Source organism: Cyclopterus lumpus, chromosome 23, assembly GCF_009769545.1.
Source record: "Cyclopterus lumpus isolate fCycLum1 chromosome 23, fCycLum1.pri, whole genome shotgun sequence".
In the NCBI taxonomy this organism is placed as follows: Eukaryota; Metazoa; Chordata; class Actinopteri; order Perciformes; family Cyclopteridae; genus Cyclopterus; species Cyclopterus lumpus.
In genome coordinates, this window is record NC_046988.1 from 1652850 (window position 1) to 1672500 (window position 19651).

General features: G+C 44.0%; 2 protein-coding genes across 2 annotated transcripts in view; one reads left to right on the plus strand and one right to left on the minus strand.

Moving 5' to 3' along the window:
- Window positions 1–153: 153 nt before the first annotated feature.
- On the minus strand, window positions 154–11198 carry pnpla3 (patatin-like phospholipase domain containing 3). Its single transcript, XM_034526675.1, has 9 exons — window positions 10809–11198; window positions 9803–10035; window positions 9641–9706; window positions 7230–7439; window positions 4002–4062; window positions 3734–3910; window positions 3507–3639; window positions 2219–2326; window positions 154–1427 (listed from the first exon to the last, which is right to left on the minus strand). The coding sequence occupies exons 1-9, from the start codon at window positions 10993–10995 to the stop codon at window positions 1172–1174; spliced, it is 1431 nt and encodes a 476-aa protein (XP_034382566.1). The 5' UTR covers window positions 10996–11198; the 3' UTR covers window positions 154–1171.
- Window positions 11199–12579: 1381 nt separating this feature from the next.
- Window positions 12580–19651, plus strand: part of sult4a1 (sulfotransferase family 4A, member 1) — a 24001-nt gene continuing 16929 nt past the window's right edge. Inside the window, exons 1-2 of the mRNA XM_034526508.1 lie at window positions 12580–12748; window positions 18404–18534. Of these exons, the coding sequence (XP_034382399.1) occupies window positions 12580–12748; window positions 18404–18534 (300 nt within the window). The remainder of the gene's footprint in view (window positions 12749–18403; window positions 18535–19651) is intronic.

Below are 19651 nucleotides of genomic sequence, written 5' to 3' on the forward strand. Positions count from 1 at the left end.
GTTGAATCCAGAACTAGGGAATAAATTACGATCATTCATTTAGCGACTGTAAGAAAATCTCCTGGGACTTAGGGAATGACGGCTCAGTATCGACCACATCCACATAGTGTTGTGTCGCCATTCAGTGCAGGACACTCAATTAAACAAAAATAATTGGTTTCAAATATGGTTTAATCTTAAGAGTGCAAAAACACAACTTACAACCGATTTACAACTTGAAGAATTACGTTGACACTGGCTGCACTCTGCTGATCAGCAGTCAGCATCACTGTTTCATTTTGGCGAAAACAATAACCTCTAAAGAGGCTTTATCGTTGGCTCAACACCTTTCCCAGCAGCCAACTGACACCATTGTGTAGTTGGTGAATTTACCCTGAAGGCCTTTCCCATTACCCAGTTGTGTACATGCTTGAGTCCCTTTCCTCTTAGTCCCGCCCACAGGAGTTGCGAGCAGAGGAGGCGTGGAAGAGACGCGATGAGTTGAGGTAACAGGCCTCACTTATGACTGCTCTGGCAAGCCTCCTCGCTCCTCCAGATAGAAATTGGGACGCTCTTCAAGATGGATCCTTTTCTGGGTAGCAAGCCGTAGGAGCAAGGAGACGAGGAGGTAAACAATGGGGAAATGAGAAAAGTCCTTGACAGTAACTCATCTGTGAGTAAAGTGACTTATATTTGGTAGATTCTTCTCAATATTTAGAATTCAGTCTTTGACATCATCTCACTTTCAAGGACACTTCAGTTAATTGTAGCTTTGGCCATGATTTCTTTCGGCGCTCTAGCAGCTTAGATGTGAACGTTTCTGCCGAGTTTCAATAGGATGGAGGCCGGCGGCCCCCCCAGACGTTGCATCTTGTTGCGCCTGGAGATATCACACAAATGTGAACATCAACAATGAACTGTGTTGGAATGAGGAATGAATGTTACTTGTCGGTAGGGTTACAGTTAGAGTGTAAAACTAGACACTGTGCTGTACATTCAAACAGATCATAAAACACATCCGTGATCCTGAGTGAGGTCCAGAGCACTCGTTCAAATATAATACAGTCGGTGCTGCTTGGAGTGTTCAGAGTCAGAGATAGATGTGCATCTCCTTGAGATATGTACGCTCTATTGCTCATTGGTTCAAATGTTTAGCACCCAATGCTTAAAATTCAATTCTATCATTGTCAATTTACTGCTGCGCGTGGCCGTGATGGTCATCCTGCGAGCCGACGAAGAAGCAGACCTGCTGCGGAGACGAGGGGGCGATGTGAGGATGGTGGTGGGACGAGTGGGAGGAGGAGGAGGAGGAGGTAGATTTGGGGATCTCCCAGTAGCTTCCGTGGAGGTCTAGGGAGGAGAGAGCCGGCAGGTTGTCTCTATGCATGGTTTTGTCACACTCTGTTGGTGGAGGCGGCGCGCTCAAGCATTTCCTCAGGCCCGGCTCACTGCGGGGTCAATAACACAACATTAGTTTCACATATGAAGCAATATGGTGGTCAACCGAAAGGGGCGGGACTTAACCTCTTTGTAGGAAACAACGTGTGACAAGGCAGAGAGATCCCAAGATGTGAGTTATCTTTGTTTGGTCTGTGGCACCCTGTTTTGGGACAGTTTGACCTCAGTAAGGCTCTAGGAGTTCTCTAGTGAGGGCCCAAAACTAACCAGTAAAGATGACTGAATAGAAACCTTTTAACTTCAGTTCAATGGATTAGGGACATTAAGTACCAACACCTCTTCAACTCACATTCAAATACATTCTATCGACTCTTTTAAAACTCCTGTTTATGAAATAAATATCCCAAAGTCACTGGCTAAATCAAGACAAGTAAAATTCCTTGTGCGTGGAGGAAAAACTCAGCCAATAAAGCGTATTGATCTGTGCGGGTAATGGGAGCGTCACGAGTTATTGCCCATGAAGACGTTAAAACATTTGTGTCGCTCGATGTTCACAAATATGATATGTTCATGCGTTTGCTTTGGCTCATGGTTAGCGGTTAGTTACTGCTAGCTTTACTTTTATTGTGGTATCCAAGCTGCCACAATGCAGGAGTTCTTCTTCTTCTGGTTTTTTGTCAGTTACCAAACAGATGTATGTGTCCTTTAAATGTATGTCAGTAACTATCATTATATATACTATACATTTATATTTTCAGATATATTTAGTTCCATGTATTGTTATTTAATTGTATGGAGAACTGTATGCCTGAAACCCAAACACTGAAAAGTCCTCCTTCACCTGATGGAGTTGGCTGGAGCTCCTTTCCAGGCCTGTTGGTACATGTCACCTGCCACCCCAAACAGCCAGCGCATATCTGCCGGCACCTCTGGGATCCACTCCACAAACCTGGGGCACAGCACCCATGATAGAATAAACAAACAGTACGCTGATGTTTTACAAGATCAGTGGGAAATGAGCTTTAAGTGCAGAGCTCTCTTTTCTTAAAGGGACAGTTCACCCCTAAATCAAAAGTACATATTTGTCCTCTTACATATTTATCACTCTAGATAGTTTTGGTGTGAGTTGCAGAGTGTAAGCAATATCGGCCGCAGAGATGTCTGCTTTCTCTCTAATATGATGGAAGTCAATGGCACTCGGCTCGTGGTTCTCGAAGCACCAAATAATACATTTTAAAAACTCAACATCAATGTCTCGTTTTGGAAATCATGAGTCCCACGGGATAAAAGCCAATGTAACTCTTCATCACGTGACTGGGACATGAAAGGAAAACAGAAAGTCAGCGGGCGGGCGTCATAGCAACAGTCTCTGATGGAGCCGATTCTGTGCAGGTCAAATTTAGAAGCAGGAGCCGCACGATGGAATCATGGTTGGTCACAGGAGTGGGAGTTCATATATTATAATACACACACACACCTACAGTACATTTTTGGAAACAGATGCTGATTCATTAATAGTTGTGTATAAATAAATAAATAGAAAAAGAAATATATAGTTTTAGATCGATATAAAGTTGACGCTCTATAAAAGGTCGACATACACAAAATGCATTTACGTCGTCTCTGATATGTAATTACTATTCACATATGTTCATAAATTATGAGCATACAATTGCATTTTCCGTTAAGAACAAAGCTACAAAAAAGCTGTCCTCTGTCAGACATAGTACTGGCAAGAAAGACATTTTCAATCTGTGCATCTCTAGTTTTTATATTTAAATATGCAGTTCTGATATGAATAAACTAATGGCATAGGTTTCACACCGTCATGGCATGGGACAATCCACTCCCTTTACCAAAGAAACTTTGTTGTGAGCAGTTTCCAGATAGGAACTATTTTCTTTCTACTGAGATACACCCGTCAGCAGTATCACCGCGCAGAAGGAAGCGCACCGACCGGAGGCTCGCGACGGAAAACGTTTGGCGGTTTGAGCTCCACGAGAACGAGTGGCTTCTAGTTCCAGAGAGAAGGCCCACATCTCCGAAACCCTGCAACTCACCCTGAAACTATCTAGTTCGGTAAGTAGCACTACATGTGAGCTATTGACAGTGGTCAGATCCGCGCTCACCTCTGGGCCACGGAATAGGCCGACTGGACGGGAAGTGTGTATGGCATGAGCATGTAGGAGGCCACTCTCACCGGCAGCATCTTGGACACCTTGGCATACAGGCCAGACTTGTCTTGGCAGGCCTCGCAGAACACTGGCAGACACACAGTAGCACGTTAACATGTTGACACTTTACAGAGCTGCATCCTGTCTGCTGAGATCCAACAGAGTCCGGCGGGACACTGCACCTTTCTTGATGGGCGTGGGCAGGACCATCTGCTCGTCTAGCCACCAGTGCTGTTTGCGCAGTAGGCGGAGCCTCCGGAGCACCCACTCCTTGGTGGTTTCCGTGTGCTTGAAGCAGCAAGGGGGCGGGCTCTCTGGCAGGGCGGGGCCCGAGGTCGGGGGATCCAGCATGAGCAGGTCTGGAAAACAGTTTACACAGTCCGAAGGTTAAGCGGGAGGTCAGCTTATGATTCCAGAGTCACCATGAGAACACGGCAGGAGGACACTTACTGTTTTCTTCCAGGAAGCGCAGGGCATCCTTATAACCGCTCTGACACATCTCAGCTAGTACCTGTGGAGAGGAAAACAGTACATCCCATTCACGGCTCTTTTCCACACATTCATTCAGTGCATTTGTTGTTGTACGGCGCTGTAGATGCTGTACATGAAGCCCTGGTTCACAATAAAGCTGCTTTTCATGTTTTAGGGCTGCAGTCAGCTATTCTGAGAAAGATAAGTCTTTAATCACAACAATCAAACAGATTGTTGACATATACAAAGCATGCAGAGATATTTAAATTATTTAATTTTGAAAGGAATTTGAAAGGAATACTTTTGATATCTCTGGATAATACTTGTTCAGTTGGATGAGAAGATCAACACTGTGTTCATAAAGAGTGGTATCAAACTACTGTGGAAACTTCAATGAAAGAGAGCTGTGGCATCAGCAGAGCTGCTCACAGCCAATCCACTGGCTGGATTGATAGGAACAGAGGGCCAAGGGGTCAAAGCACAGAGAGAGTTTTCTGTTCTATTTGACAATCTGTTTTCTTTTGCACAATCAATACACCGCCCGCCAACTGTGTGTGTGTGTGTGTGTGTGTGTGTGTTGCAGGGAAACAGAGTTACTGCCTCAAGTGTGGTACGGTGAAGTAATTCCTCCCTCTAGGAATGCGGTAAGAACAAAGCTCCCCCATCGCACAGATTTGTGCGCCCCATTACTCAATTGTGGAATCCAGACAGGGTGCGAGGGGAAAGGTGAGGAGCAACACATGTCATAGAGTTCATCCACTTGGGAGCGCTTCACCACTGTTAGTTTATTGCAAGATTCATAACTCCAATATTACATTTGACAGAGGCCAGTGTGGCAACTCGCGGTAACTGTGCATCAAATAAAACAATAGCTATGGAAAGTTTGCTAATATTAGCCACGGTCATGTTCCGATACATTACATTTCTATTTGTAAGAGGAATAATTTGATGTCTTCCTCAGCTACATTAGCCACTAAGGGGCAGCATAACAAGCTTAAAACACCACATTGAGATATGAAGTTCTGTATCATCATGTTCTTCCCCAGTCGGGTAAAGGTCGCTACTTTGTTTCAAGGTTTGTGTTTTGGGGATTATGGCCTCACAGAAGACAGAGGGCAAGAGGACAAGATGGACGTTGTCGGTCTGGTTCAGTGGAACATTGGTTCACAGACCGTCCATAACCAAGATCAGAGGGGGGGGGGGCTAGACCGTGTCATCGAGGATACAGAGCGGGAGGAGGTCCAGTTGCGAATCAACTCCAAAGAAACAAAAATCTGCATTTTTTTCAGTGTATGAAACTGAACTCTCATCCGATCGTCATCAGTCTGTTTGTTTTGTCCTCTGCTGCTGTGGCTGGAGTCTGATAAGAGACCAATGGATATTACCAGCCAGAGGCCTCACTGGTGGCTGGTGTAGAGTTGTAATGGTTTTTTATATATACTTGCACATGTAAATAGGAAAGTCCATGTTTTAAATGAATACATAAGAAAGATATGATAATCAATAAGGGATATTATGAAGAATGTGTTAGGGGAACATGGGAGAAAAGTCACTGTCACTGTATAAGTATGTTACTGTATAAGGGTAATCACTGGAATACGTATCATTGTAACTGTATGCTGATTGTTTTATGTTTTATAGTTATCATAACTATAAAGATGACTCAGGTATGAATGGAATGTACTGATCCAAGGAGGCGTGGTCAAAGTAGTCTCCCTAAGTGACCGGAAGAGAGGCATTTATTTTGAAGGAGCCCATCTTACTGTTTAGGGCCGAAAGGGAAGAGATAAGGGAAGTAGCATCGTGGTTTATTGCTTAGAGAAGTCTGCCTCTTTGTACTGATAGGCAAATAGCATGCTGTGTAGTTGAGGTATGAACATGCATACCTGATACTAACCAATGGAGAAGCTTTATGCTCAGTGTATGGATTGTACTTAACCTTTCGAAACTCTGTAAGGCGTTTGTCCTCTCACGTGAAGGCGGTAGACAGTTAACATTTTAACAGATTTTTATTCATATAAATCGTTATTATAGCCTGTGGACCAAACAACACGTGAGCGCGCCCGGCTGGGACAGAAATATATGCTTATGATCCTTATTCTTTTATTAAATACTTTATATTTTAAATTACTGCTCTCAGGACGTCTTTCAAAGCGCGGGAAGCTCAGAATTTCGGTTGAACTTAACACTGGCCAGAGCGGGACACTCAACACACACACACACACACACACACACACACGCACACACACGCACACACACACACACACACACACAGTTGGCATGTAATATCCAATTCTAAAGAGTGACTACAAAGAAAGAATCAAAGTGAGGGAATGTCATGGAAGTTGTGGTTTTCAAAGGTTTATGAAATGTAATCTCATGGTTGTGTAATCTTTCAGAAACAAGACATTATAAGCTTTAAGATTAAGGCTGTATAGAGCTCATCGAGAGGGTGCTGCGCATGTTTGTGCGTTTTGTCGCCTGTCTGAACAGAATCTGATTTTAGATTGCCATGACGACGGACCGACAGACAAATGCACGCACCAACTGTTCTGTTATGTGTAACTTATGGATGAATTTACATCTCTCCATTGCACCTTATTAACTCTGCTTCCTCCCTGGAGTCTTTGTGACTTCACGTCTCATAGGGTCCATTGGACCTGGAGGTGTCTGATCCCTGGTGAGCCGGCCTCCCGCGTTGGCCCTGCTGATGCCCCCCCCCCCCCCTCCTCTCTACCTCCTTCTGTTTCATGGATTGGAGTTCCATTCATACATATTCATATTCATGTAATGTGTTTATGTAACTTTGTAAATGCTGTTCATTCTGTACACATGACATCTATTCATCTGTCCATCCGGGGAGAGGGATCCTCCTCTGTTGCTCTCCTGAAGGTTTCTTCCCTTTTTTCCCTGTCAAAGGTTATTTTTGGGGAGTTTTTCCTGATTCGATGTGAGGTCAAAGGTCAGGGATGTCGTATGTGTACAGATTGTAAAGCCCTCTGAGGATAATTTGTAATTTGTGATATTGGGCTATACAAAATAAACTTAATTGAATTGAATTGGATGAACAACGGATGAACTGATAACAACAACTTGAAGAACTTCCCTGCAGGCCTCCCTGAGACATCGTGCTCATGAGAACGGATCAGGCAACCATGAAAACACGCCCCCCCTCTCGGCATCGAGGCATGAACAACACGCCCATACCTTGGGTTCCGGTGGAAACAATGCCCTGCTGAGGCGGTACATGTTGCCCAGGTTCATCTGGATGCTGGTGTTGGTGAAGCGCAGCTCGTGGAAGCTGGTGGAGTTGTCGCGGGGACAGATGTCGCACTCGCCCGAGAAGGGTGAGATGGTGATGGTGTTCTTCAGCTCCGACTGCGGCAGGTTGTTGCTGATCCCGCCGTCCACATAGCGCTACGGACATGGAGGAGAGAAGTAATGGATTTACCTCCTGCCCTCCAGTCGATAGTTGATGCAGCAATATTCTCCAGTCACAATTTATATTATACGTGACAGAACAAGTCTCACTGAAACACATGGGCTGCTGAACCGTGACAATGGAGGGTACTCTTCTTCCCTCGGGGCCCGAGCTGCTCTGACATAATGTCCTAAAGTTTCAAAACAAGAACCCAGTCACATCTCCCCGCCTAACATCTTTGAGTGATATCCTTTTGTTTTTTAGAAACAAATTTATTCAGTTCCGGAAATTCTCCAGTTCCATTTTAGACTCAGCGCCTGGAACGGTACGAACAAGGGTGCTTTTTAAAATAATTCATCAAATGTTCAGCATTGATGTCATGGAGAAGGGATTGACCTTGTTGTAAAATCCCATTCAGCTTAGAAAGGATGCTGCCAGCCGTCTGTGTGAGGAGCCTGACAGGATGTAGGTCAGCAAGCAAACGGACATGTGCATAACACTAGAGAAACTTTAGTTTCACTCGGCAGTGAAGAAGTGTCAGTAACACTATGTTTTACTGGCCCTGTAGTTTCTTCTGCTGGAAGAGGCTCGGGGGAACCAGGACCAGGACTGAGCCGGTAATACCGGCACAGCATGCGGCAGTGAAGTTCTGGGTTTTCTGAAGGGAGGCTGGTGCTCGGAAACCTTTCCACTTTAGTCCACAGGGACTGACAAAATGAAAGCTCCTTATGGTAACTTTAAGTAACGTTTATGGGTTGTTGTTGTTGATTTAACAGAGATGTTAACAACAAATGTTCAATCTAATCTAATAAAATGTTACATAAGCAGACATTCATTTGTTTAATTGTATGTTATGTATAATAATATTTATTCATAGTTGTGGGAATTATTGAACTATGAGCATGCCAACTGAAAACTGTCTTTATATTATATAGAGTGTTCTTTTCGAAGAACTTTCTAAAAATGTCATTTAGAAAACCTCTCATTTTACTGGTCTGACAGTCGGCCCCTCTCAGTCCTGGTTCTGGTTCTCCCATGCCCCCCTTCCACTTCAGCAACACGGTCTGGGTCTCCAGCAGCGTGGAGTCGGCTCCCAGTGGGGACCAGGAGCAGCAGCGAGGAGAAGCTGAGTCTGAGCTGGAGGAGTTTCTGGGGAACATGCCTGATTGTGTTTGATTTTGCGTGGAATCCCAGTGACACCGCTGACAAGTTAGGAATAATTATATAGGAATAGCTTATTGTTCACCGATCTACATACTACAGAGGCATCAGTGCTTATCGCTGTAACTTTGGCCTGTTCTCCAACATACTATTCACCCATGGCCTGTCATGCCTCCAGTAAAGGGTTAGTGAGTTACACTGAACCAGAGAGAACACCATGTACAGAACACGGCATGTGCATACACACGTGTTCAGTCAACTCCTTTCAGTGGTCACATTTCAACCAACACTCCAAACACTTTACATACTTCAACTGGCACCAGTTGACTACGTGTATTCACTGATTCATTTTAAAGATAGAATCGTATCCATTCATCATTTTTTATTGCATTCCATGTCATCTGATTAATATCTTTATATGACCTCATTGCAACGCACTTGACCTTCGAATTCTGTGATTTCTAAATAACGTCACCCGAATCCCGTCTGCAGCCGTGGTCATGTTCGTGCGTGTTCATGGCAACAGTGTGTTCACAAGAGGCACACGCACATAGCAACTGCTGCTGCGTCTGTCCAGTGCATCAAAGTCCAACAGCAGCTGATAAGTCAAAGCCAGGGCAGCACTTGCAACCAAAACAATTATCACAGTTGTCCTTCAAAACATGCATGTGACTCATCCTGATTATTTGAAATGATAAATAAAATCATCTCACGGCAGCTTCGCACCCACAGGCAATGCAAATGATTTTCAAATCAACGAACTACTTGATCTGCAACATTTTCACATTCAGATTTAGGAAGATTTCCCTCTCTGATATCTGGCTCATGCCTTTTTCAACTCCCTTCTCCTTGTTGTTGTTGTTGTTGTTGTTACTTTCAGTCACAGGGGAACATGGATCCCAGTAACTGCTTTTGGTCTCATGTTATGAAGCAAATGTGACATCAAGGACAATAATAAAATTAAGTGAAATATACTTTTGGACAAATAACTGTGCGAGCCAAAGCTAAACCTTGATGAGTAGGAATTGACACCTACCACTCCTCTGAAGGATGGAGGGATCAGCCCACAGTAGACAGGAATGAAGCAGCTGCAGATTAGCGCCTGTGGACAAAGAGCAAGGGTTAAACCAGAGGAAATCTCCCCCCCACACACACACACACACACACACACACACACAGTATCACAAACTCTCCGCACCTGAATGAGTTCCTCTTTGGAGCTAAACTCTGACACCAGCACGTTCTCCCCGTCCGACACTCTGGTGAGCGAAACGCACAGCCGCCCCGAGGCCTGGACGTGCGCGTCGGAGGGCAGGTCCCGATCCAGGCCGGTCCTTATCACCTTGACCAGGTTGAAGGTGGGGTGAAGGGGCCCCAGGTTCCTTTTCCTGGCCTCCTTTGCCACCTCGAGCACATCTTCACAACATTTTGCTGGAAAAAAAGACGAAAGAAAACCAAAAAAAGGCTCAGGAGATGGGTCTTTTGAAGCGACACCCCGGCTCTGACTCAATGGAGTGCAACCAATAACACACTCTTGGATTGATATCCGCTAAAGCTACCGGGAGTCAGTGGCCAACAGTGACCCAGAGTGAGCCCTCTCCTGAGGACTGAAACCATGCCGAGGTCAGCGTGGCTTCTTGCCGGTCGATACAAATGTCTGCTGTTGTCAGCCCTTGTGATCGCTTATTCATGGGAGAGAAAGTGAAAGGGGCCCCCGGACTCACACAGGAAGAGGGCTCTCTCAGGATCCAGTGGGTCTGTGTCGTTCACACAGCACACAGACTATATCCATATATATATATATATATATTTATTTCTATACATTACATGTTAATGACATTTAGAGAAAGTATGTATTTTCAGCTAAAAGATGTTAAAACCATATTTCAAAAACATAGTTATGTATAAACAAATACATTACAATTCACATTAAAATAAGTGTAGTTCAATATATAAAACTACAACAATACAATATTTAAAAAACACTTAAAATGTCTACAGCAATCACTAAAAGTTTTAATAATAGTAATAATAATACCAATTACAATATAATAATTAATAATGACTATAATAACAGTAATGATAATAATAGCAATAACAATGTAATAATAACAATATAATACTACAACTACTACTGCTAATAATAATACTACTACTCATAAGGTGTCCATATCCTGCTACCGAGCTACGGCGGGTTGTCATACTTATGCATGCCTGGCTGGCGAGCACCGAGGCGGTCAGAGCTCCGGCGGAGGCTCCGTACAACTTGGTGGCCCCTTTGATGAGGTAGGGCGCTTTCTCCAGCAGGCAGCTGGCAACTCCGATGTGGTAAATTCCCAGAAAGCCGCACCCGGCGAAAGACAGGTTCCAGCCGCCGTTTATGTCAACCATGGCAGAGCATGCCCCGTCTCTGGAGCCCCGAGAGCGGATAGATCACCGACTACGCAGCGGCTGGTGAGGTAGCGAGGTCCGACACTTTGCTCGGCGAAGAGAAGCGGACTGGATAACTCCGCAGGTCAACAACTGGCTCTTGTAGAGGGGAAGTGCAGGGAGGACGCTCTTCTCATGATGCCTTCAGGTGCTGTCAGAACTATCTGAAAGCCGACATGACGTAACATATATGTAACCGCTGACACGCACTTACCAGGCAGTGTAGTATGGTGTTAAACTAGACTGATTAACGCATTGTGTTTTTTTTCCTGTTGTCCAATGTTGATGTCATCGGGTCACAAAGGTGTGGTTTAGTTTAGCAGGCTAGTTAAATGCACACTACACGAATTCATCATGATCTTCAACGTTTCTGAATGTGCGCGTATGGTTTATTATTATTGTGTTATCTCTAAGATTTACGAGGTTACAGTAAAGGCAACATATTTTTCTGAGCACATGATTGGATTGATACACGTCTATCAATTCATTTTTCCACACAAGAGCCAATCGACGGCAAGCGGGATGGGCAAAAAGCAGGAACGTCACAGCCCCCTTAAAATGAACAAACAGAAAAGAAAGAAAAACACACACCGACCCCTTCCCCTACTTCTGTTTTCTTTGCCTCACAGATATTGTAATATTATAAATACAAACTCTGAACATAAATAAATGTTCTTCCCTAATTTCTAAGTGAAATAAGAGCTGGAATTTAAAATAAAATACATAAAAACACAAAGCTTTTGAATAATGTGCATTTTATATAAAGTACTTCATTATATAAAGTACTTCATTATAGACAACTATTTTAACTAAATTGTCGTTGCTCTGCAGTTTTAAATTCACTTATTTCAGGTGGGAAGTGATGCCACCCAAAAAGATATCCAAATTCTACTCATCGAGAGCAAAGCCTTCCACAAGAAAGAGTTCAATGTAAAAGTTATACATTTGGGTTTGGTGAATTTGCCAAGTTTGTATACTTGTCCTCGCTGCTTAGAAACCCACTTGCTACTTGTTAATTATATCAGTATATAGTATTAAAGTATTCTATGTATTGTTGATTTTCTATCACAAAAACTGCACACAATTAACAGGGTTTAACAACTCACATCACTGTGTACAAACCTATAAGCCCCAATGCTAAGGGCCATAGAATATATAGGCCTATGATGTATGTAGTAACATGGTAGCCGACATATGTGTGTTCATTGCGTAATATTATAGGAGTATTACAGCCGTCATGATATCACTTTTTTTTTCCTGCACCGCGTAAATCTATACAACGCGTTGGGAAGCATCCTGCCTCTGCAGTCGCGCGCGCATCCTCACGGCGAGAGTGGTCCTGATGCTGCGACTCGTGCGTGCGCGCATTACATCACTTCTCTCCAGAGCGATTGGCCGCGCGTCTACTCGTCCGCCCGCCGCGCAGCATCCGCAGCAGCGGCGTTTCAAAACATCCGCCTCGTCGCCGCCATCGACGGACCGCCTCGCGTTCGTCTGGTGGTGTGCGCGTCTTCTCGTCCCTGCACTGGCGGCCCGTTTCCGAGGATGGCCGAGAGCGAGGCAGACACGCCGAGCACTCCGATCGAGTTTGAGAGCAAATACTTCGAGTACGATGGCGTGCGGCTGCCGCCCTTCTGCAGGGGGAAGATGGAGGAGATCGCCAACTTCTCCCTCAGAAGTAGCGACATATGGATCGTCACCTACCCGAAGTCAGGTAAACAAGCCTCTGCGTCACCACGGAGCTCTCTCCGTGTGTCCTCGCATATCCAGGGTGCTCTGTGCTGCATACGGTGGCTGCATGCTGCCATTGTTTGATATGAATATACATAATAGCACAATTTACAATCAGACATAGGGCTCATTAAAGTTGCACATCAGGCCCTTGTTGCATGCTGAACAGCACCGGGAGGGTCATAGTTATCTAATACCTCGGTTTGTATTGCCTTCCTGCTGCAGAACTAGTGCATCAGTTAGCGTTGTATACGCTGGCCTTCAGCCACCATAACCACACGCGCCACAGTACGCGGATGGAAGTTGTTGTTTACATCCAGCTTCGGTGTGTCGTGGCGCAGCGCTGCCGCAGGCCGGGTCTGCCGTGCGCGGTGTGCCCGAGCTGTGCGCTGGGGTGGGTCCCGGGTCATGTGACGGCTGCTGGGCAGTTGGAGCACACGGTCAGAGCATGTCGAAGGGCAGAGGGATTGTTGTGGAAATTCTGCTTTAGCATCATATATATCAGGTATATCAGGTACAGCTGAACTTCAGCCTATACTGGAAGAGAAGACAGTCATCAACACAACAGGGGAATCAAGGGGAAACCATAATTAAGATAAGATAATCCTTTATTAGTCCCGCAGTGGGGAAATGTACAGGATTACAGCAGCAAAGGGGTAAAGTGCACAAACGACATAGTAAGATCAAAACAAGTGATATAAAAAATAGGCAGTAACCAGTAAATAAAACAGTAAATAATCTACGGTAACTGAATAATATATACAATATATACACACAGGCAGAATATATATGGCTATTTCCACAGTGTATTGATATTTGTATTGCACAGGAGTGATTTGTGGAGTAATTGATGGCGTATAAAAGAAAACCAACACAATTTAATAATTTTGCATACATCCTAATATTTCATATATACAATGCCCTACACATCATGTCACGCTCTTCCAAGTTTTCTTCCGTTACTAAACACACATTTATCCAGCATGCTTACCAAACTTATCACCCCAGAAAGTGGTATAGTGCAATGAAGCTGTTGAGCTAATTGCTAACTTGCTAGCTGGCTCGTGTTGGTCAGCAACAATAGAGCTCCCATTCTCAGTCTGCTCTCTCTCTCTGCAACACAAACAAAATGTGTTCAATGCAAAGTTAACGAAGAGGAAAGATTATGCAGCGGTTCTATTGGAATTAATTAGTTTTTCACAAATGTGCCCTTGTAATTCATGGTGGGACCAGGCCTTTGGTTTAAGTATAATTAAAGTTATGTTAACTTACAATAACAGTAACAATACTAGATTGTTGATATCTGAAATCCAGTTCAAAAACAGTGAGAAAAAGCTGCACATGACGTGTGTAGATGAATCATGATTTGTTGGTTTAATTGCATGAATGCATTGTATATATTGTTATGTGGATGTCCGTGTGTTGCTGCATCATACTGCTGTCCACATTATGTTACATGATACTGTGAGAGGAGGCATTAGAGCTCTGCTGTCTGTGTCTAAACTGCTTCCTGTTTAGGGTTTACCCCGAAAGCACAGATTGGTGCTGCATCAACAGTAGGCCTACAATTCTCTCTAAATAATCAAATAAAACCCGTAACAGTTATCGCTGATGCACAAATTATACTTTTGCAAAGACGCACATTAATTTCTTCGCACACCACAATCCCAAATATTATGTAAATGTACTTAATTACAATCTATTGCTCTCAACATAGGGACAACTGAGCCGGCAGCTAGCAGCAAAAGGCGCTAACAGCGCAAACAACAACAACAACAAAGCTAACAGTGTTTACCCAAGGGGGTACAGCAGGGAGGCGCTACGCTTCCACAGCAAGCCGCAACCGCTCTATTAGCGCAGTGCAGAGCGGCCCCGAGCTCACCATCGTAGCACGCTCACGTGCACTGACATGCACTAAATGCACACGCAGCCAGCATGGCTACGTCAACAAAGCAAAGAGAAGCTAGGATAACAACACACAGAGATAGAGTGACTTCATTCTTTGATCAGATACTACAGTATGTCTTCAGATAGCTGAGAGTTGTTTGCTGCTATATATTAATACTCTGAATATCGTATAAAGAACCTTTAAAGGTGTAGCGCGTCGTATTTGGCAGCATCTAGAGATGAGGTTGCAGATTGCAACCAACTGAATTGTGTCCTGTATGCTACATGCTACATGTATAGCTGACGTAGAAATGTAGATAGCCTATGGATGGCTCATTCTGGGGTAACAGAAACCCCAGAAGCCTTCCATAGGCTATGTTTTCAGGTGATTACACACTGAAGAAAACATACTTATTGATATTAAATTCCATTTCTGCCTCTAGATGCTGCTAAATGTTACAAAATGTTCCTTTAATAAATAAAAAGATCGACCCAGATGTTTACAGAGAACAATGGCTCACGAGCAGACTTGATCTTTGGTCTGGGTTAACAGCACCGAGCATGCCAGCTTGTCCACAGCATTGATTTGGAATGTTCCCTCACATTTGTATGGTGGTCTGCATGTGGTTGGTGAAAACAAATGTCTCTTGTGTTGGAAAACCTTTCAAGGGACATAAGACTAGCCCACACATAAACAAATCCACTAAGCTCGATATTTAAACAAGAAGACATTATGGAGTGAAAACAGTGACGCATTCATTCATATCCAAAGAACTCTGAAGTTTCCTCTGCACGTTAGAGAAGCAGTGAAGAGTTAGAACCTGTTTCCTTCCACCCTTGCTCCCTGTGTGTGTTTCCATCCTCCTCTGGTGCAGCGGGGGAAAGAAAGCACATGGTGGGGTTGTGATGCTGCAATGCTGTGAGGGCCACTGGCTCATATGCGACGGCCTTGGCCAATGGGATTTGCGAGATTCTTTAAACCAAGGAGGGGGGAGGGGGGGAGAGTGCGGGCTGCCCTACACCGTATGACTGTTTTGATATCAGCCATACGCTCAGTAATGTCTCCCTGACGGCAGCGCACAGATGAATAACAGAGGGTGAGTGCAAACTGAAGCACCAACCGATGCTGCGACAAACAGAGGTTTGCAATAAAGAGAGGATGCAAATTTAAAAGAGGGACTCAATTTTGCATTTCAAAATCACCTCTAGTAATGGGGAGTATGACTCAACAATAGTATTAATAGTTTCACAGTGTAAGGTCTTCTGAGGCACTGAAGGATCCCCCTGCAGTCTGAGAACGTAACCCTTCTGATGTCATTGGGGTCATCTCAGACTTATCTATGGGAAGTTGTACATGTGGAAAACACGTTGAGAATACACAGGTTCCTAAAACCTTTACTGAATGTGCCCCCCTTTGTAGATCCAAATATTTGGGCCCAGCCCTGATGAAAACTAATACTAACATTAGACTTCCCATACTTGCATTATGGGAAGTCTTTTTTGGGGACGGGGGGCCATTTGGACCATTCCTTAATTAATCTTTTTCATGAAATATCCACAATTTTATGGAGGCGCAATACTAAAGGATCCCTTTAAACAATATGATGAGAGCAAGCCCCTACCAATATTTTCAGAGGTAAGAATTACCCCTTTTTTGGGAGGATATCGTACAAATATCATACTTGCTGCCAGACAGGGAGCTGTTATTTTGACTTGTAGCTCCGTGTAACCATCTCTGCATCCCTCTCGTTTAGAGAAGGCGTTGCTCTCCAGACTCCAGGACGGTGAGATTTAATGCCTGATCAGAACAGAAGTTCAATCCCCGGCGCCGCTAGTCCATGTCGATGTGTCCTTGGGCAAGACACTTAACCACAAATTGCTCCCGTAGCTGTGCCTACGGTGTGTGAATGGTTAGCTAGTCCTGATGAGCAGGTGGCACCTTAGCCACTGTCAACAGTGTATGAATGGGTGTGAATGGGTGAATGATGTCATGTAGTACAGTACAGGTCCATTTACCATCAGCTGAAAATTTTAAAAAAATGAGTCTGTGTGTGCTGCATTCTGTGTCCTTGTAGCTGAGCTGAGCTTTCATCAGCTAGCTAGCTATAGCTAATTTCAGCTGACAGCGTTATGCAACAGGCTAGACATGAGAAGCTGCTTTTGTCTACAAACAAGGACACTGAGTCTCAAACACTACCAAGAATTCCAGTAAATCTGTTTTGCCTCTGTCAAAGGCATACAAGTGTACCCTTTCATGCATGCAAAATACATCATGATGAGAACAAATGAGAAATAAAAGTTCTCTTTTAGAGCGAGAGAAACTTTTTCAGAAAACTGACCATTCTTGCATGGTTAATTTGGTTACAAGGCCAGCATGTGGCCAGCCTGTGGCCGGCCTGAGGCTGTGCGCACACACCCACACACACACACACACACACACCCCCACACACCCCCACCCACACACACACATCCACACACACACATCATCTTCCTTTATGAACACTTCCCCCTTCCTACACAACATTGACATGCTTTCAGGTTGATAGCTTATTAAAAAAAGAGAGCTGGGAATGTTAGCCCGTGAACCCTCTGCTCAGCGTCCTTTAGGATTCACATTTTGTTGCCTTTTTAAACTTGCATTTCCCCAAAACTTGCGTGCTGGATGTCAGATCAAAACCAAAAGACTGGCTAGGGATACAAAACAGTGTTTTGGTGAGAAAGACGGCTTTAATGCAGGTATTGATTAGTATTTAGTTGATGAGTAAGAGCAGCAGGTTTGGGATTGAATCACAAGACAGACTAATCGTCTAGTTGCATTCTGGGTAATGTATCAGGTTCTGTTGCATTGATTTTGATTGACGGAGTTGGTGTCCCGCAACATTTCCTCCTATAACGGTTTATCTGAGCAGGGTTGTCCTTCAATCAGAGAATCGTCAGTTCGATTCCTGGCTCCGCTAGTCCATGTCGGTGTGTCCTTGGGCAACACACTTAATCCCAAAATTGCTCCCGTAGCGTTCCTATGGTGTATGAATTTGCATGAATGTTAGTTACTCCTGATAGGCAGGTGGCACCTTAGCTCCTTCCTTGACTGTGTGAATTGGTGAATGATGACAAGTAGTGTGAAAGCTCTATAAGTGGTCAGAAGACTAGTAAAGCACAGGTCCATTCTACGCATTACAGCGCAGTATGATCATTTACAGACAAATACCACGTTTGGCCCATGTGTGATCCCAAGAGTTTGATTGAAACACTCTTTCAGTTAACATAGCCGCAGTTAGTTTGGCTTGTATTCTGCTGCACTTGTACGTACGACAGATACTAAAATCCGGCTCCTCTCAGACCTCCTAATGGCGTTTGTAAGGTTCCACCATGTCCGAAGAACAACAACCAATCAGAGCCGAGGAGCCTTTAAAGCAGCTCTCAATCACTGCTGGTGAATTCTGACCCAACTGTAAAACGAGGCCGAACCGATTTTGAGAAACATATTCTAGTTCCTGTTAGGCTTGGTTTTAGTTAAACAGTACATTGTTTTCTTACTTGCAAAAATATATCTCGCAAATGCCATTATGAGCATGAAAAGGAGGCAGAGCTCAGATGATCTGTGTCATGTACTGCTGTCAAGAATAAGTGACACTTTGAGAAAATAGAATAAAAAGACAGTTTGTTACCAACTGCAGCTTTTAGCTCACCCACTGTACAACTACTTTCCCTATTCTTTTCCTGTCCTCTGGGACTCTTCCCTCTCCTATAGGAACCAGTCTACTTCAGGAGATTGTGTATCTGGTGAGTCAGGGGGCAGACCCAGATGAGATCGGCCTTATGAACATCGATGAACAGCTGCCTGTCTTGGAGTACCCCCAACCTGGCCTGGACATCATACAGGTACTGCAGCTCACTCTAGTCTAAAAGGAGCTTCTGGGTCTGTGGGGCGTCGGGCAATATTGTTGCAGAAATGCCTTTTGTTGCGTGTAGCAGCATTACAACAACACCTTGTTTAGATGTGAAACATGAGAGGATGCTCTCAACCACAATGACTGTGTTTTCTGAATAGCTTTTAGTTATTCTGGAAGCTGTCTATGTATCTCAGTTCTTAAACTCTTAAGATCTGAGATTGTATTGCAGATCTTAAGAGTTTAAGATCTGAGATACATAGACATTTGATATTTGTTAAAAGCTGACCCCACTAATCCTGTTACCGCTTCTGATGGCAGCGATTCTACGCTTTAAGGTCAAATGACTACAAGTGATAACAGTTGGATAATGTCATCTGTGGCTCTGGCTACAAATTAATAGCAGAGAGCCTGACGGTGTGGGGCTTGAAAAGATGTAATGTAGGATCCTGTTATTCTTTGAGTTGAAAATGTGCGTTGAAACAGGGGGATGAAAAGCAGTCTTTAAAGTCTCGTACCTTTTAGCAAAAAGCCTTCAACAAGGTGACCAATATTCCCACATTGGTTGAGGCTCCATTTTTGTTACTGCCAGAACAAATGCACCTTTAATACTCAAACCTGTTGTAGAGAAAGGAAACATCACATACAGAGCGTTGCGGCTACCTGAAACTTGCAACATCAATTCAATTCAGTTTATTTTGTATAGTCCAATATCACAAATTACAAATTTGCCTCAGAGGGCTTTACAATCTGTACACATACGACATCCCTGACCTTTGACCTCACATCGGATCAGGAAAAACTCCCCAAAAATAACCTTTGACAGGGAAAAAAGGGAAGAAACCTTCAGGAGAGCAACAGAGGAAACATAATGCGGCAACATCCCATGCTACTGTGTAACAGAACACAAGGAACACAAATGTAGATATACGAATCAATATATAATGCTAAGTGAAAACATGATCGTTTTAAAGACGCACTTTTATTTTGAAATTCCAATGAAAATGAAATTCCAATGTCTGTGTTACTGATTTCCGTCCAAGCCACGCACCTCCTTCCCACAGAGCCCAGTTGTACATCGGTCAAATCCTATTTCAGTTGCATTTTGT

Bases quoted from the DNA above. Each gene is read 5' to 3' on its own strand.
- pnpla3 (XM_034526675.1), bottom strand. From the start codon at position 10,995: ATGGTTGACATAAACGGCGGCTGGAACCTGTCTTTCGCCGGGTGCGGC. The intron at 3,911-4,001 runs GTAAGTGTCCTC...ACTGTTTTCCAG, and splicing joins GCGCTTCCTGGAAGAAAACA to ACCTGCTCATGCTGGATCCC. The intron at 3,640-3,733 runs GTGCAGTGTCCC...TGTGTCTGCCAG, and splicing joins GCCCACGCCCATCAAGAAAG to TGTTCTGCGAGGCCTGCCAA.